General features: G+C 35.3%; 2 protein-coding genes and 1 long non-coding RNA gene across 3 annotated transcripts; all 3 read right to left on the minus strand.

Moving 5' to 3' along the window:
- Positions 1-7,064: 7,064 nt before the first annotated feature.
- Positions 7,065-9,341, minus strand: LOC141350597 (adhesion G-protein coupled receptor F1-like). The gene is made up of 4 exons (XM_073856237.1): positions 9,137-9,341; positions 8,884-9,054; positions 7,336-8,661; positions 7,065-7,161 (listed from the first exon to the last, which is right to left on the minus strand). Exons 1-4 carry the CDS (start codon positions 9,269-9,271, stop codon positions 7,114-7,116), a joined length of 1,680 nt encoding a protein of 559 aa, XP_073712338.1. The 5' UTR covers positions 9,272-9,341; the 3' UTR covers positions 7,065-7,113.
- A 115-nt stretch (positions 9,342-9,456) lies between these two features.
- Positions 9,457-16,508, minus strand: LOC129429683 (uncharacterized). The gene is made up of 6 exons (XM_073855389.1): positions 16,497-16,508; positions 16,244-16,371; positions 15,999-16,135; positions 15,601-15,798; positions 15,007-15,213; positions 9,457-9,630 (listed from the first exon to the last, which is right to left on the minus strand). The coding sequence occupies exons 1-6, from the start codon at positions 16,506-16,508 to the stop codon at positions 9,476-9,478; spliced, it is 837 nt and encodes a 278-aa protein (XP_073711490.1). The 3' UTR covers positions 9,457-9,475.
- A 132-nt stretch (positions 16,509-16,640) lies between these two features.
- On the minus strand, positions 16,641-17,540 carry LOC141350598 (uncharacterized). The gene is made up of 3 exons (XR_012358696.1): positions 17,397-17,540; positions 17,083-17,139; positions 16,641-16,741 (listed from the first exon to the last, which is right to left on the minus strand). It is a non-coding gene; the product is annotated as an uncharacterized lncRNA (long non-coding RNA).
- Positions 17,541-17,639: the final 99 nt, after the last annotated feature.

The raw sequence follows: 17,639 nt of genomic DNA on the forward strand, positions 1-17,639 counted from the left end.
TTGTTAGATAATATGCATAACCAGAGGTCTTTAAATTAAATAATACAGGAAACTTTATATATTTGACCTTTTCTCTGTCTTGACCCCATTGAATTTTGGAAAAGGCTTGTCAGTAATTCGTTTTAAAACTTCCTCCTTTATTTTTAAAAACATTGTAAAAATTATCTGAACAGAGAAATCATTGCAGCATAAAATTTAGAGAGAGAATTAGGAAATGCAGTACACTGTACAAACCAGTTTTCTTTTCTTAGCTAATTAACTGTGGTCGATATTATTCAAAATGCAATTAATTGTCTTAATTGCAAAGAAAAGTCAATGGTTTGATTGCAATTTGGCCTTAATGACAATATATTTTTATAAGGCATAACTGTGTTTATGTTGATTTTAATATGACTTATAGTTAAATAAAGTTGTTATGTGCAGTTTTGGACCTAGTTGTCTTTTAGTTTGTATACTTAATGTCAGCATGATCAAGTTTGGCTCTCATAAGGGGACATTTTTTCCAGATCTGGCCCTCAGCCTAAATGGTTTTGACACCCTTGTTTTTAACGATGATGATGATCTCCAATGTACCTCTCTAATTTATTTTGTCCTAAAAACCTTCTGTCAGATTTCTCAGTACTTTGTGGATTTTTTCACACAGAAAAATCAAAAAGGACATGTTGCCTATCAAAATTGTTTTGCTAATTTTGAAGACTGCCCATTTTAAAAACACGCTTTTCACGTTAAGTGCCACATTGTTTAAATAGAAAATGCATTTGTGGCCAATTTTGCGGCCATGAGCGTTCTGGTCTGAAAACAAGCATTGTGCATTGTGGGCGCATTGCTATTTTGAGGCAACTAAAACAGACTACGCCATTGACCAACTAAAACCTGGTCTAAAGTCTAAAGTCAATGGCGCAATATTGCTTTTGTTATTTAATGAGCATGTTAGAAGGCTAATATGTGCCTATAAATGCATTTGCTTACCACACACATGGATGCACAGCAGCACACAAACGTTTATTATGCGTAAACCGCCATACAACTTAAAAATGAACACATATGAACATATTTTATAATCAGAGGTCTTTACATGTAATAACATTTGGAAACATGCATATTTGACCTTCTGTCCTCATGTGAACTTAAGCAGTGCTTGCTTGGCAAAGCATTTCAAACTAAGAATGAGGAAGAACCTTTTACAGTTTATTCAACCAAAACACCAAACTTTCCCAGCAGCAAGACATAATACACTTCCTCCTTCTTTTTCCCCAATGGGAGTCTATGGCAGCCCTATGAACCGTACGTAGGAAAATGATGAAATTTGGCACAGTTGTAGTGGTGGTCCTATAAAGTCGTGTGACCAAAAATGGGGTCTCTAGCAGTAACTCTATAGCACCACCAGCAGTTCAAAAATTCAATGTTCAAACAGTTATAACTGGTGATCCATTTGATCTATGAAAATTCTACTTAGTACACGTGATTGCTCTCATCATGCTTATTGCTTTTAATAAGTTACAGTAAGACTCCACCCATTACAGTAGCGGCCATTTTGAAAAGTACAGTATTCCGTTTTTCCGCTACTCCTCCTTCAAATTTGGTTCAAATTTTTTTGTTCCGGGGGAGTTTTAAAAGTTATAATGTGGCAAACTTAACGAGGTTCATGCAAAAAATGGTTCTGATGCTGTATCTCGGTCACCCTTTGATCAATTAAAATGAAATTTGGTACACTTCATGTCAACCATGAGCTGGGGGTCAATGCCAAATTTGAAAACAGCGCCACCTATGAAATATGGAAAATGGCTATTTTTGCCCATAACTACTGAATTGTTTGTCAGAAAATTATGATATTGGTGTCTACGGATTCCTGGCTCATTCTGAATCTGTCGATATCTATTATGCTGAGTTTGACCACACTGCCTGTCCACCATTTTGAAATTTGTCATAAATTGTTATATCTTTTGAACTATTCGACATATCCACGCAAAAGTCGGAGGCATGATCTCCTGGTACCTGGGATGTCTGAGTACAGCGCCACCTAGGGGTTATGAACTATAACAGTTCTTATAGAACTGCTTATTACTTCTGAATACTTTTTTCTAATATTAATTTTCTTTGTGAAATTGTACTAAATGGTTTATGGCGATTGCAAAGATACCTCATTTGTCATTTTCCATCATTATGTACATGTGTTATTGTAAGGCAAATTGATAATGATTTTTTCACTACTCCATTTATAAATTTTGTTTATTTTATGCCAGGTTAGGCTCGTATAATGTTTGGAGTAATTCGCACAGAAGTGACTAAACAGATTTTTGATATTCTGTTCTCTTTCTTAGAAATACCGCTCCAAAGTTGACCGTGCCTGTGACGTTGTCTATTTGACATAGTAAATTAATGTGACTGAATATTACATTTTATAGCGTTACTATACAGAATGTTCTTCTTGTCTTCAATCTCACTTGAGCTTTTTGATTTTCATATACATTGTATTTTATTTCTGTTCTGCGGTTTCTACATCTTTGGTGATTGGCATAAGTCAATGCTTGCAGCTCTGTAAGCTCTTTTCTGCTGCCCCTTGAACCATGTCAACTGAGTGGCGCATCTAGTAATTTACAAGCATCGAGATTCTGAGTTAATGGGTTCCAATCCCGCATAAGACATAGGTTAAGTTCTTCTATTGTTTTGTTCTTTTCGACCTATTCCTCTCAACCTGTCTGTTGTTCACATATGTTCTATTCTTGCATGTTTGCTGTTGTTGCTCTGCACTGTGGTGGTTCTGCTCTGTGATTGCTACGCTTTGGGTACTTGCTGCGCATTGTGTTCTTGATTCATCTGGGTGCTCAATGCACCTTGGGTGATTGATATGTTCTATGTTGCTTGCTGTGCTTTGGGTGCTCATTGCGCTGAAGGTGCTTGGCCCCGTATCGCTGCTTGCAGCTATATTTGTTTTTATTATGAGTACAATATGAGGGTACATTTTTATGAATGGAATGAGTGCGTGTGATGCAAAGTAGCGCCTACTGTACATCAGTCAAGAAAACACTAAACTAGTATAAACACAATCAATATGACTTGTTGGCAATATTACACGTCATTAACTTCTTTAAAAACCAGAAGTCTTAGCATTTGGAAACATGAACTTAAGCCTGCACTTTAAAAAAATCCTTTTTGCACTTTAAACACCTTGAATTAACAAGTCATTTAAACTTTTTTGACTAGTGAGGAGTTGGTATAAATAAACAAAAATTAAATGGGCTTAAGTCCTTACAATTTTATTTTTGTAATTTATGAAAAAAATGACTTGTAACTTGAAAGTGCAGGAAGAAATGTGACAGTTTGGTTGATCAGCGTTTTTCAAACTAAGGATGAGGAAGGACACCATGAATATTCAACAAAAATAAATATCATGCAGCAAAAAGATATGCCCTACCAATTCTTAATAACATTATGCTCTGCAAATCCTGATTAAAAAAAATAGTAAGTTACTGGCATCCAGCTGCATAATTACAGCTATTTTTTACAGTGCTCATTTACTGTAGCTTTGTCAAGCTTTTTATCTGATTCTGTAATTGAGATACTAATAAGAAAAGAGTGATCTAAACTCTCTAAATTTCAGATTTAACCCTTGACATCAATTCCACAGAATTATGCAGATCTCACCTCAAAATAAACACAGAAAATATAAATACAAGTCTGCAGATTCTGTCACAGGCTGTTTCTCAATTCCAAGAATGCAAAAAAAGGATTTGTGTTCTTGAGGAGATCAGTCATGCCAGGCGACCTTGGAAGAATGAACTCAGAAGGTCACAAGAACACAAAACGCATTTGTGAGGATTGATATGTGTGCGATCTTTCTGTTGGTCACCTGATTTCCTCAGATAAAATCGCAACATTCATAAAGTGACAAACATACCAGTATCTGCATTATTATATAAAGTATTTTATTTGTTATTATGTCATTTTGTAATGGCAAATACGTAACTATTTTTGGATACCTTGTCAGGAAATAATAATATAAGCTAAAATAAGAAACTTAATTAAGATTAGTTGTTCTATGCCAATAAAACATACATTTAAATATCAAATTTGCGTTTTTACGTATTTAATACTTAAAATTTACTAAAGTTTTAAAAGTTACTTAAAGTTTACTTTAACCAGCATTTCACTCTCGCCCGCTGTGCATTGTGCGTAGCACTTCCTCTGCTCTTGTTTTGCAGCAATTACTTCTGGGGTGTAAAGCGATTTCAGCGCGCAAGGCCCTGTCCCAAATGGTGCACTTCATGTAGACTTTCGGTCTTGTTGTCTTAAATTTGTCCGTGCTCGCTTAGTCTACGAGTCTGTAGGGTGTCCCATCTGTCACTTTTACGCTCCGAAGTGTTTATTAGCGCCCTCTTTGAACCCTTGATGCGGTCTTCGGTGAAGCCTGCACTGCAGCGCACTCTACCAACCCAGAAGTCCTTGCGAAAGTGCAATCAGACCAATCGGACGATGGAAGGGAGGAGTTCACACTAATGGGCAACTTTTCTTCCTATTTATTATCTTAAGTTAATAAGTTCCTATTTATAAGTTATCTCGTCAATTAAGAGAAAACCTTTGCATAATAAAGTTTTATGTTACCGTGATTATCCACTAGATAACTTCCCAATTTATAAAAAACTGAAGCAAAAATGGATTTTTACTAATTTTTAACTCTGTGTATGTTTTGATAATCATTCTGAATCTTTTCCTTCACAAAAATGCAATTATTTCAGCTTTTTGCTAAACAAATATTTTAAAAGAAAAATACCCATATTTAAGAGTTTATAATCAGGGAAAATATAGATAGGATGAAACAATTTTCCCATTTTGTTTGTTTGTTTGTTGTTTGTTTGAAAGCAAAGGGTCTGTTCTTTCATTTGATATATTTGTATGTTTAGAAAATCACAAAAAAACTGCTGGCGGGCAACTTTTCTAAAAAAAAAAGGCTGGAGGCGAATTAGTTAACAATACACAACCAAACTTTTATTCTGCTATTGTCTTCGAAAACAGCTTTTGCATGGCTTTAAAAGTGCACAAGTTGTGTGGATCACTTAAATTATACTTTTTTGAGAAATTTGCTTCTTTTAGAGGAATCATGGCACAAAAGAAAGAAAAAAATAAACATTACTACATTTATAAATTTAACATTGATTAAGGTTAATCATGTAAAAGAAATTCTCTAGTTCATAATACCGAAGTTAAAATAATACAATAATATGATAATTCAAGCAAAATAAAGTAGTAGAACATGATGCAATTAAATACAGATTAGGAAATTACAAGCTTTTTAATTAATTACAATTACAAGTTAAAAATATGTGTTTTTTCAAAACAACAACAAAAACATGTTTTAGACTTGCACATGGTTGAAAAGGTTGTACATAGACATATACACATAATCTGTGTCCCAATTTAGGGGTGCAACTAAAGGCTAGCAAGGCCATCCCAATTCAAAGGCTCTTTTAAATGCAGCTTCAAAATGCACCTTTACTCTATCAAGGACAGAATTTTAAGTTTCCTAAAACATTTTTTGTTTTGTATATGTCGAATTCGGATAATAGATATTCACTTGGATCCGGAGATGCTGTACTCTTTCAAAGATGTGTAACAGTGTCTGTATAACAGTAAAAACATGGACTGATTGAAAATTCTGTCATTGAGTTAAGAGTGACAGCTATTTAATAAAATCCCTCCACCTTTAATCTGCCGAAAAGCGACAAAAATAAACATTCAAAAAAGGAAAACCCACAACAATATAAGTAGCCCGCACAAATTTAGCAACTAGCTAATGAGGCATCTATAAACTAAAAAGTGTTTTGAACATACAACTAACAAAAACATTTATTGTATTTTATATTATGAAACACAAGCCACACGTAATTTGACAGTATTTATCTCAGATAATTACAATTCTGTCTCAGAAACAATAACAGAACATTTGCTCACAGATTATTTAGCAGAACTTAATACAGTATTTTAGGGCTTTAGGGCGGTATGTGATGCAGTGGAGCTGCCAGAAGATGAAGACGACGCTGCTGATACTGATGATGATATTGAGGAACGTCTTACTTCAGAGTCCATAACTGCAAAAAGATATATATTATTTAAAAACAGTTGTATTGTTTTAACATGCCCTGATTTATTCATTTATAATAAGCATTAATAATTTAGATTTCTATAAACAAGGCATTAGTATAACCTCTGGTTCCTTTTGTTTTCAAGATAATCGCTTCACTTCCTGTAGGTCCTGGATTAGTGTTCTGTAATAAAGAGATATCAGAGTTAAGATAAAGTCTATAGAGTCAATGTACAAATGACAATACTGTAAAAAAATGCAGTACAACGTTAAAACAACTTTGTTTTGTAAGTCAATCCTTACTATTTTAAGTTTAAGCTTAAAGGCAGTTTGCATGATCTCTGAAAGCCAATGCTGACATTTGAAATCACCTAAACAAACACGCCCCTACCCCAATAGAATCTAGACCTTCTTTGATAGACCCGCCCCACACATACGCAACCCAGGAAACAATGTCGGTAAGTAGACACGCCCCTTACTGCTGATTGGCTACAAGTGTGTTTTGGTAGTCGGCCCAACTCCCTTTCCAAAGTGTTTTTCAAAAATCATGCACACCGTCTTTAAAAAAGTTGACTTTACCTATAAATTCAAGTTGAAATTGTTTAGCTTAATTTTTATGTGTTGATTTGACAAAAATGCTTCGTACAGTGTATAGATCATAAATTAAGAATTACATTATTTACAGTAGGAATAATGTTGAACAAGAGGTTATAAAGAAGAAGTCCGGTTTATATAAAATCATTTACCTGGGGATGACTGGAACTGAGGTTCTTTATTAAACGCTTTGCAGACTCTCGGACCTGTGAACAACAACAAAAAAAATGACTTAAAGCTTACGGTTAACATGAAGTAAAAGGTAGAACAGGTGAATGTTTTACTTCATGTGTGAGACAATGTCAGATATTTAGGCAAAATCAATGTTTTGATTATAATAGCATCTACAGTAAATGTTATGTAATTGTATACTTTCTGATATCATTAATATTATTAAAATCACAGTTTTTTGTCAAAGCAGATGAAGTAACAGAATAAACTCATACCTTTCTGTCTAAAAGCGTCCCAAACACCAAAACAAACAATCCCTATTAAAAGAAATGTTACAACCACAATGAATAAAAACATAGCATCCTAAATGAATTTATTTAGTTTTAATAATTGAAATAAATATAAATAAAAGGAATTGAAAAAATACTTTTAAAAAATCAAACAGCACAGAAATAAATTTCCAATAGATAAAAAGAGACAAAAAGTGGTACCTGCAGTGAATTAAGGGTTGCAAAAATCACATGAACGGCAAAGTCAGGTGTCAACATGGTTCCAGTGCCAAATCCCCATGTTATACCAAAGAAAGGAGTCAGAATGGCCACACATCGGGCGATGACTATAAGTGCATTACTCTCATCTGGTTGAGCATTAAGTCCTCTCCTTAAAATCTTACACACAACCACAATATAAACCAGGAGGTTAAAGACAACAATGGTCAGAGCTGGAATCACAAATGCCAGCAGGGCCTTAGATTCAAACCAGTTCAGCCAACATGTATCTCTCGTCCAAATATATCTACCAGTTTCAGCTGTGGATGCAACGGTAATAACCGCTATGAGCAAAGGTGTACAATAACCAACTGTGAACGCAATGGTCATCAATTTTTTCCTTGACATTTTAGACAAAGCCATGGCAGTGCGGTTTAAAAGCAAAAGTGCTGAAAGTAACATCCAGAAGAAAAGAGCCAGGTAAAAAAAGTGAATGAAGAAAACTGCTGCACTGCAGGGATTCACCGGTGTAGGTTGTCCTGGATTTGCAGTTGCAGCTCCGATGATAAACCAGATATCTGCGATCAGCAGCGACACGGCGATGTTGACTATTGAGACGTGACGAATATACGACGTGTCATTTCCTGTCACTGACTTCCACACAATTATCTCAATAATGAGACACAGAATCAAGCTGGCCATTGAAATAGCTACACCAATGTATGTAATATAGTCTAAGGCAGGGTTATCAATGGCAGACATTAGGATTGAAAAAGAGGTTGTGTGGTCGCATTCACATATAACTCTTTCATTCCCTGAGCGCTTGACTTTACATCCAGTGGAATCCCAATGGTCCAGATCAAAGTTCCAAAAGACACACTGAGGATTTTTCAATGATGTATTTGTAGTATCGAAAGCAAATGCAATGTTGTTAATTGTTTTATTAACCCTAACAACAACCACATCTCCATTAATGTGGTTTTCTGATGTCTTGTCATTATTAGAAGTAATGCGAGTTGGTAAAACATTGTCAAGCTTTGTAAAGACAATAATGGTTATGGGGGTCGATTCAACCTTTGGTATCACAATCTGAGTAGTTGAGTTTGGCAGTGTAGATGATCCAATGAATGAGTTTTCAATTGTTGTTCTATTTAACTGAATGGAGGTTTCCTTAATCATAAAACTGTCATCCGAGAGCCGATCACTTATAATCTCAATAGCTTGCAGAAATTTGGTGCTTTTGTTTCGTGTTATAATGCCATTGTTCAGTTCTTCCCATGTGTTTTTAGATTCATCTGATATAATGACATTGGCTGTTTTAAGAAAGTCCTAAAAATTAAACAACAAATCACAATTCAAATGTGGTAGATTATACACTGTTAATATAATTATACACAATTTGAAAGAAACTATACAAATATATTTTAATATCATCCATTTTGATTCAAGATGAGAGAATGAATGATACACTGTATGACCGATGATGGATGTAAACAACAAGCATACATTTAATATAGTTCACAATACATTTGAATGAAAACCTGAACATACCTCCATCACAGTCTGGCTAATAGCAATAGTTTGTGACATACTAGCAATTTTGTAGAGTATCTCAACAATTGTTTGGACAGTCGCAGCAGATTGTGTTATCTCAATATTACTGTCCTTTGCAGCGTTACTGAGGTTTGACATAAACACTGGAATCTCATCCAAAAACAGAACCTAAATTACAAAGTAAGAAGCAATGTAAAGAGAAACACTTTTATTCTCTTTTTCCCTAATGAATACAGGATTAATAGATTACCTCAGATTTCCTATCAAGGTCTTTGATAGCTTTAACTACACAATCTCTCTGTGTAGGTATCCAATCATATTTGAGGTTCATCTGTTTACATTCATAAGATATGTAGCCTTCCAGCCCTTTTTCACACAGTCCCATAACATTGTCCCCTACTTTTCCTACTCCAAGCGTGTCATTTATACAGTCAAACGCTGTAAATTGGAAAAATTTGATAAACGTTTGGAAAAACAAGAACAACAAGAAACAAAAAAGTATGTTTAGAATTTTTTTTTACTTATACAGAACAAGAAACTTTATGGAATATGCAAACTGTGTATGTGACAAATAAATAACTTTAAATATTTAATGCTCACCTCTGACTGTCTGAACTTGGACTGTCCTCCTGCTATAATCAAATGTTTGTAATTCTGGCATGTCCTTTAGTCGACATGTGAAGATTTCATTAGACCCACAATTTGTGCTAAATATTTTATGTTGTAATGTGACACAGCCATATCCTGATGTTGCATAAAACAGGCAAATAAAAATTACTATATAACAGTAAAAAACAGTAAAATACAGATTGTCCTTAAAAAAAAAAATCACGACCACATAGTCTGTTTTTACAAGCTACATACTACATTCTCCTGTACGCACATGCAAATTACGCGTAAAAAGGTATGCATGGTTAGAAAAGTCCGGCGGTGCACATACAGTGTATGCGAACCCTTGCATGTTTAAAAAATTTTACTTTACTTCCAGCTTTAGGTGTCAGATCATGACCCATTTAATTATCTGCATTTGTAAAAGTAGATAATTAAATCATAAACATTTATAATTTAAAAGATTTTTTAAAGAATCTCACTCAACCTCTACCCTAAACACAACACTGTACACATACTGTAAGTAAAAGTACAACCATAGGTATTTAGTGCATAAATAAAACAACAGATGAAAGTATTAAAAACAACTTTTTTTGAAAATCTTGCGAACTTAAACCATGCAATAACTTTATATGAAAAACTCTGAGGTCCGACTGTATGTGCTGCATTCAAACATAAACCTAAATGCACATAGTGGGTCTCATTCATGAAACATTCGTAAATATATGAGTAAATATGTGAGTGATTTGCACGTAAACAGACCTTCCCGAAAACTCTCCTCCTGATTCACAAATACTTCGTAAACGTCAGATTTGATAGTGAAATGTGTGTATGTGTTCATGAATTCCTATCAATCGTACATGGGACGCGCGTGCACGCTTATTCTCAATTACCATAAATCCCGCCCATTAAATCCGACTGAAAACTATATATGGGCATCATATTATGACAGCAAACGAAGGATTTCAACATGTCTTCTTAAAAGCAAATGAAAAAGAAACATTTCTCAGATGCAGAAATTGAAGTTTTATTATCAGAAATTAATTCAAAACGCCACACTTTATTTTCAAGCATACATAGTGGCGTCTCAGGTCCTAAAAAAAGGAATCTTGGCAGGACATTACAGATGCTGTTAATGAAATTTCATCTGTTAATCGAACAGTCCCAGAAGTGAAAAGAAAATGGTTCGACATGAAGCTTGACTGCAAAAAACGAATAAGTTAACTTCGAAAAAATCTTATTAAAAATAAAAAATATAATTTTAGAGGAAATACACAAGCAGTTTACATGTGAGCAGATTTAACTTTTCACAAAAGAACTGGTCTGGGTAGCCTGAAACGACTCATTAACCAGTCTTCATTCTCGGCAAGTAAGTCTTCGCGGTCTCTGAAAATACGCCTTTTGCGCAGCGCTCTGCCAAATCTATATATTAGCCATCGTAAATGTGTTATGCCTGATTTTGGACATTTTATAGGAAACAATTTCCGTAACAATTGAGGGGCTATTCCTTTGCCCAGCCCTATTGAAATCAATAATTTATTTGATTAAAGTGTTCCGTTTGCAGATGCTATTACTGGAGCTTTATCATAAAAGTGAAAAGAAAAAACGTATATAATTCCTATATAATATTTTTTACAAAATGCTGTGTAATATGTACATGATTACGGTGAATTAAAATACAGCCTTATTAATGAGCAAAACGTTCGGATGTTAAACGCACAATTTACGCGTGGTTGGGAGCAGGTGTAGATTTCTTTCGTACCAAATAACATTTGGAAAATACGAACATTTTCATGAATACAAAAGTTTACGCCAAAAGGACTTTACAAACGATTTACACAAAAATTCGTTCTGCTCGTGTTTCATGAATGAGACCAATTATGGGATTGTGAAAATTACCTTTCATGCAGTGTATCGTAGTTGTAAGTAATGTAAACAATCTGCAAAAGCTGCAAAGCTACTACCAAGCTGTGGGCCTGGTTAACTAACATAAATGTTAAGAAACTTTTTCCTTTTGAGGCTTTATTTACACACTCACCTAAAGGATTATTAGGAACACCTGTTCAATTTATTATTAATGCAATTATTTAATCAACCAATCACATGGCAGTTGTTTCAGTGCATTTAGGGGTGTGGTCCTGGTCAAGATAATCTCCTGAACTCCAAACTTAATGTCAGAATGGGAAAGAAAGGTTATTTAAGCAATTTTGAGCGTGGCATGGTTGTTGGTGCCAGACGGGCCGGTTTGAGTATTTCACAGTTACTGGGATTTTCACCCACAACCATTTCTAAAGTTTACAAAGAATTGTGTGAAAAGGGAAAAACATCCAGTATGCGGCAGTCCTGTGGACGAAAATGGCTTGTTGATGCTAGAGGTCAGAGGAGAATGGGCCGACTGATTCAAGCTGATAGAAGAGCAGCTTTGACTGAAATAACCACTCGTTACAACCGAGGTATGCAGCAAAGCATTTGTGAAGCCACAACACGCACAACCTTGAGGCAGATGGCTACAACAGCAGAAGACCCCACCTGGTACACCTCATCTCCACTACAAATAGGAAAAAGAGGCTACAATTTGCACAAGCTCACCAAAATTGGCCAGTTGAAGACTGGAAAAATGTTGCCTGGTCTGATGAGTCTCGATTTCTGTTGAGACATTCAGATGGTAGAGTCAGAATTTGGGTAAACAGAATGAGAACATCGATCTATCATGCCGTGTTACCACTGTGCAAGCTGCTTGTGGTGGTGGTGTTATGGTGTGGGGGATATTTTATTGGCATACTTTAGGCCCCTTAGTGCCAATTGGGCATCGTTTTAATGCCACGGCCTACCTGAGCATTGTTTCTGATCATGTCCATCCCTTTATGACCACCATGTACCCATCCTCTGATGGCTCCTTCCAGCAGAATAATGTACAATGTCACAAAGCTGGAATCATTTCAAATTGGTTTCTTGAACATGACAATGAGATAACTGTACTAAAATGCCCCCCCCAGTCACCAGAGTGACATAGAGCATCTTTAGGATGTGGTGGAACGGGAGCTTTGTGCCCTGGATGTGCATCCCACAAATCTCCATCAACTGCAAGATGCTATCCTATCAATATGGGCCAACATTTCTAAAGAATTTCAATGCCACGTAGAATTAAGGCAGTTCTGAAGGCGAAAGGGGGTCAAACACAGTATTAGTATGGGGTTCCTAATAATCCTTTAAGTGAGTGTATAATAGTGTTGAACAATATTATTTTTATAAAGAAGAAAGATGCAAACAACGTTCACTGTAGTCCCTTTGTAAACACAGAGTAATGTGCAGCTGCAACCAATCAGAACATAGTAGGGTCACTTAAAGGAGTGATTTTTTTTCCAAATGTTTAATTTAAGAGTCGCTTGAAAACACAGACATTTTTAAAGCATATTAAATAAAAAAGAAAAGTGTTTTTTTGACCTTGCATGCACGTAAACCTGTTGTTGGGGACTCCCAAAAGCAAATATGAACCTTTCTAATAACATAATATGTGCTCTTTAACATTAGCATGACACAACCAATCAAAGCTAATGCCATTTTACTTTAGGTGTGTTCGACATCGGCTGTGGCTGGATATAACCAATCGACAAGATTAGCCGCATGCAGACTGGGACGAGCTGAAATGGAGACGTGAAGTCGGACACACTGTGGTTCCCGTCAGTGCTTTTAGCGTACCGGAACGCTCATTTGCACATCTGTTTAAAAATCAAAGGTTTAATTTAATCCTTTGGCTGCGCTGCGGCTTTTCAGAGCACCCTTAAAGTACGCTTCCTGACATCCCACCAAGTCAGAATGATATCGCTGCAGGTCAGACGCCAGCCTTATTCAATACCCTTTTGTATTTACGTGATAATCTCCGCTGTCGCAGCTGTCAGTTTGGTTCCTCTCGACGCAACTTCGGATTTCCTCAGGCGATGTGCAGAAAACATTCTTGAAAATTGTAATATACATTTAGTGTAATTGCTAAACTACAAGTGAACGAAATTTCAATGAATTTGAACGACGTGCACAGTAGTTTTACCACCCGCAAAATGGAAAACAATGGGACAAAATAAATGACTTTCGAGTTTCAAATGGCCAGTATTTTGTTATTCTTGAACCCATAGACATGGTCTTCACGTCATTTTAAAGTTTTTTTCAAGCTCTTTCTATCTGAACAACTAGTTTTAGCATTTAACCATGCTGAAAATTTGACTCACATATCTACCTTTTGCACATTTTATTTATGTTCAAAAGCTCTACAGTAGCTCTTTGGTATTTTTTCAAAATCCTTTTGCACATTTTATTTATGTTCAGTAGCTATTTCTAGCTCAATCAAATCCAGAAACTTATAAATGGATTTATTATTTTTTTACAAGGTCGTCTGTTGACTGCTGAATATAAAACCCCTTCAATATAGGAGTCGAGTCAGCAAAAAAAAATAAAAAATAGAGTACCGGCACCTCTTTTGGGCCACTTAAAGCACTGGTTCCCGTAGTTTGCTTCATTTACATCAGGCATGGCTGATCACGTGGCGTTTGCTTGCTTTATCGTAGTAAACATGATTTGTATGATGTAAACATAAAAAGTTAATTGTTTTGAATGTTTTGAATGTCCGTGTATGAGCATGAGTGGAACTGAAGAGGCTTACAGCATCTGTTTTTACAGGAATAAAGTTAAGCATATATATTTTTTTAAATACCAATGTAGTGGGGTCTACATTTTTGATCCATTTTATTTTGATGTACATGACACAATATAACATCGCGACTACATGAAAAGAGTTTTAACTGTTATAAAAATACAGATTTGTGAGCATTTGTGGAACTGAGGGGGTGAAAATAAACATGAAACACACATGATTGTTGTCTTGTGGTGAATCTGACCAATCGTGAAACAGCTATGTCGTCATTACAGCCCGTGCAGCTCCTCTTCGGAAAATGTGCTGGCTGACTCAGGCGGCTGATCTCAAATCCCTTTCGCAGTTCTTTAAAACCATGTGACACAGTCACTTGCCTGCAGCGGCAGCTCAAGTCGGACAAAATGACTAACCGACATGCACTGCTTCAAGTCAGCCGCCTTTCGGTCTGCGCAGCGCCGCATGAAGTCGAACACACCTATTCAAAGCTGACGTAATGATGCAGTCAATCACAAGACACATGAGAGCCAATGATATTTCACATTCAACAATGATGTATCAGTTTTTGAAAAGGTGTACACACACCGGATCTGAGATTTTCAGTGGATGGTGATTGGTTTCGCATTTGTTCCTCATATAAATTGATAATTTGACCTCAGTATACTTGGAACATTTGTACTTTTGAAGAAAAAAAATACTTTTTTGGTATGTTTTTTTGTTTTATATTATATAATAAATAAATTGGTTACATTATTTGTTCAAAATCGCTGGAGGTTTAAATTTAAATTCATATCCCAATACAGTATAGACGTTTCATCGGACACACGTTAGGTAACACAATTTATGAGAATATAACAACTATGTACAACCTGAATTCGTCACGTTATCACCAGCAGGAATCCGGTCCCACTCAACTGAGTAGCCTTCTGCACAGCATGTTAATGGCACAGTCTGGTCTTGGCACTGAAACTTTATTTTAATTTTATCCACTATGATATTGGGACGTGGTCCATTAACTACTCTTTGCCACTGAATGTAAGGTAATGTGGACCTTTCTATGATACACAAGTATCTACCTGCAAGTGAACAAAGATAACAGTAACATTATTTCATAAAGCAAAATCAATCATTTACTATTATTTTAATCAATTCTGACAGTTCAAGAATTTTTCAATGTACAGGCAGTTCATATATCATAGTTAATTTAGTAAGTCTTTTCAGCAGAAACTACAATAAGCCACTTTATTATACAACAAGATTATGTACAATAGGGATTGGGAACTTCGGTCCTGGAGGGCCGGTGTCCGCAAGAGTTTAGCTCCAACTCGCCTCAGCACACCTGCCTAAAAGTTTCTAGTATGTCTAGTAAGACCTTAATTGGCTGCTTCATGTGTGTTTAATTATGGCCCTCCAGGACCGCAGTTGCCCATCCCTGATGTACAAAGATAAATCACATAACTCACCACTGTCACTTTCAGTAGCGTTGTTCACAATGAGAGTACTATTGTAATTTGTAATTTTGTATTTTGCACTGTTTTCTGCAAGATCTTTGCCATTCACACTCCATTTAATTGTTCCCACGACAGAATTTGGACGCGTACACCTCAGCTCCACATCTTGCAGAGGATAAAATTTTGCTTTGGTTGTCAGGATTTTTTCCTCTGAAAATAAAAGCAATACAGCTCATCTCACCTTACTTGTTCTTACAAGCAATTCTCATGCTCATTATAACATCAAATTCATAAATCGTATGTGAGGCAGCAGAACCAGCTGAGAGCAATAAACAGCAGGAAATAAAAACAAATCGCAAAGAGATTCATATAAGATAATTCAAAAATATAAATTTTTTATGATTTCATACCACTTTCAACAAAAGCATCTTGAGTTAAAGGGATTCCTGCTTTCAAGAGAGTGTCAGAAACCTGTGTGTTTGCGGATGTAACATCCAGATTGCTGTTGTTTGCAGTAACTGTGTAGTCTGCTATTATGCTACCAAACCTATCCCGCAAAAAACAAACCACACCAATAGCAAAACACTTGATTAACAAAAAGGTTTAAGACAACAATATCACCTTTAGAATGTAAACAGATTATAGACTGTAATACCTGAAGCGAGTGACTTTTACTGAACCTTTAATGTAGTTAGGCAGATGCTTGTAACTTTCTTCAATCTGCAAGAAACAAAAGTACCCAATGTACTTATGAAAACACTGTAATGAAGTATCTATTTTACCCTGTGTTTAGTTGAGAAGTAAAGAGGTAGACACAGGAGCTACGCCCAAAAACCTATTTTGGGGGGGTTGGGAAAATAAAAAACTTTGGGTAGGCCTATATGAAAAAACGTGTTCGGTGTTAATACATTCTTAATCATCTTTTATTGTCAAGAGACATTGTATATCGTTCTCTCAGATTTCAAGTAGTTTTGTTTTATTTAGACTTTCTAAAGATAATTTTTTATAAGAGAAAATTATGAATGATTTAATAGGAAATATGCAATACTCACTGCTGATTTAATAGTCTCTACATAGAATTTATACTTTGTTTCAGTTTCGCTGAAGAGACTGGTGTCAAAAATTTGATTTACTCTCATTGACATTAGAATTACTGCAAATAAAAAAATATTAAATGTGTGGATAGTATCAACAGTTTTACACAACAATACTCAATATTAACACTACACATCATTACTCTGTACTATATAATTAAACAAACCCATTTGAGGAAAATCAAGAACAAGATCAAAATGAAGTTTTTTATTTAACTGAGTGAAGCCATACAATAAATTTGGGTTTAAAAAAATAGTAAAATTAGTTAATGGGGCTTAAAATTAAAATATTAAGCTTTCCCTTACATTCCAATTGTGAAACATACAGTATGGTGAATATTCATTATCATCAAATACATAATGTATTTGTGATGTATCTTCTTATTTTTAAAGTACATACCTGTTGTTGGTGATGGTGTTTTTGGTGGTGGTTTTATTGTAGTTGTAGATGGTAGTGCTGCATAAGTTAGTAGAAAATACTGCTCATTCCATTATATGTAAAATTATTTGAAAAATAATGAAATGAAATAAATGAAAAATCATTATGCACTAACAGGTTTCAAGCACTTTCAAGCAACGGCCCTCAAAACTAAATACTAATCATCAACACATTTCAGCTAAATGCCAGATAATTTTACAAAACATGTAACTATTGAAACAGTATTCAAGCAAAAACAGAAAAAACTGACTGTAACCTATAACTCTCAATAATACCTCTGCATGGGTTACTGATGTTTATAGGGAGGTTTGGGTCTGTTACATTATATCCACTCTTACATGAGCAATTGTAACTCCCAGCAGTGTTGTTGCAGGTTGAGTTTGGACCACAGACCTCAGGTATCTTAGCACATTCATCCACATCTTAAACAAATGAAAAACAGTGAATAATATTATCCGCATGCAACAACCAGATGCATGCAATGCATAATAACAGCAATAATGCTTAATAACAGCAAG

This window comes from Misgurnus anguillicaudatus, chromosome 18 (genome assembly GCF_027580225.2).
Source record: "Misgurnus anguillicaudatus chromosome 18, ASM2758022v2, whole genome shotgun sequence".
NCBI lineage: Eukaryota > Metazoa > Chordata > Actinopteri > Cypriniformes > Cobitidae > Misgurnus > Misgurnus anguillicaudatus.

Coding starts and splice junctions, on each gene's coding strand:
- LOC129429683 (XM_073855389.1), bottom strand. Junction 15,214..15,600: donor CGCTACTGAAAGTGACAGTG/GTGAGTTATGTG, acceptor GTTCACTTGCAG/GTAGATACTTGTGTATCATA. Junction 9,631..15,006: donor TGATAACGTGACGAATTCAG/GTTGTACATAGT, acceptor ATGCAACATCAG/GATATGGCTGTGTCACATTA.
- LOC141350597 (XM_073856237.1), bottom strand. CDS start 9,271: ATGGGACTGTGTGAAAAAGGGCTGGAAGGCTACATATCTTATGAATGT. Junction 9,055..9,136: donor ACCTTGATAGGAAATCTGAG/GTAATCTATTAA, acceptor TTTGTAATTTAG/GTTCTGTTTTTGGATGAGAT. Junction 8,662..8,883: donor TTAGCCAGACTGTGATGGAG/GTATGTTCAGGT, acceptor TTTAATTTTTAG/GACTTTCTTAAAACAGCCAA.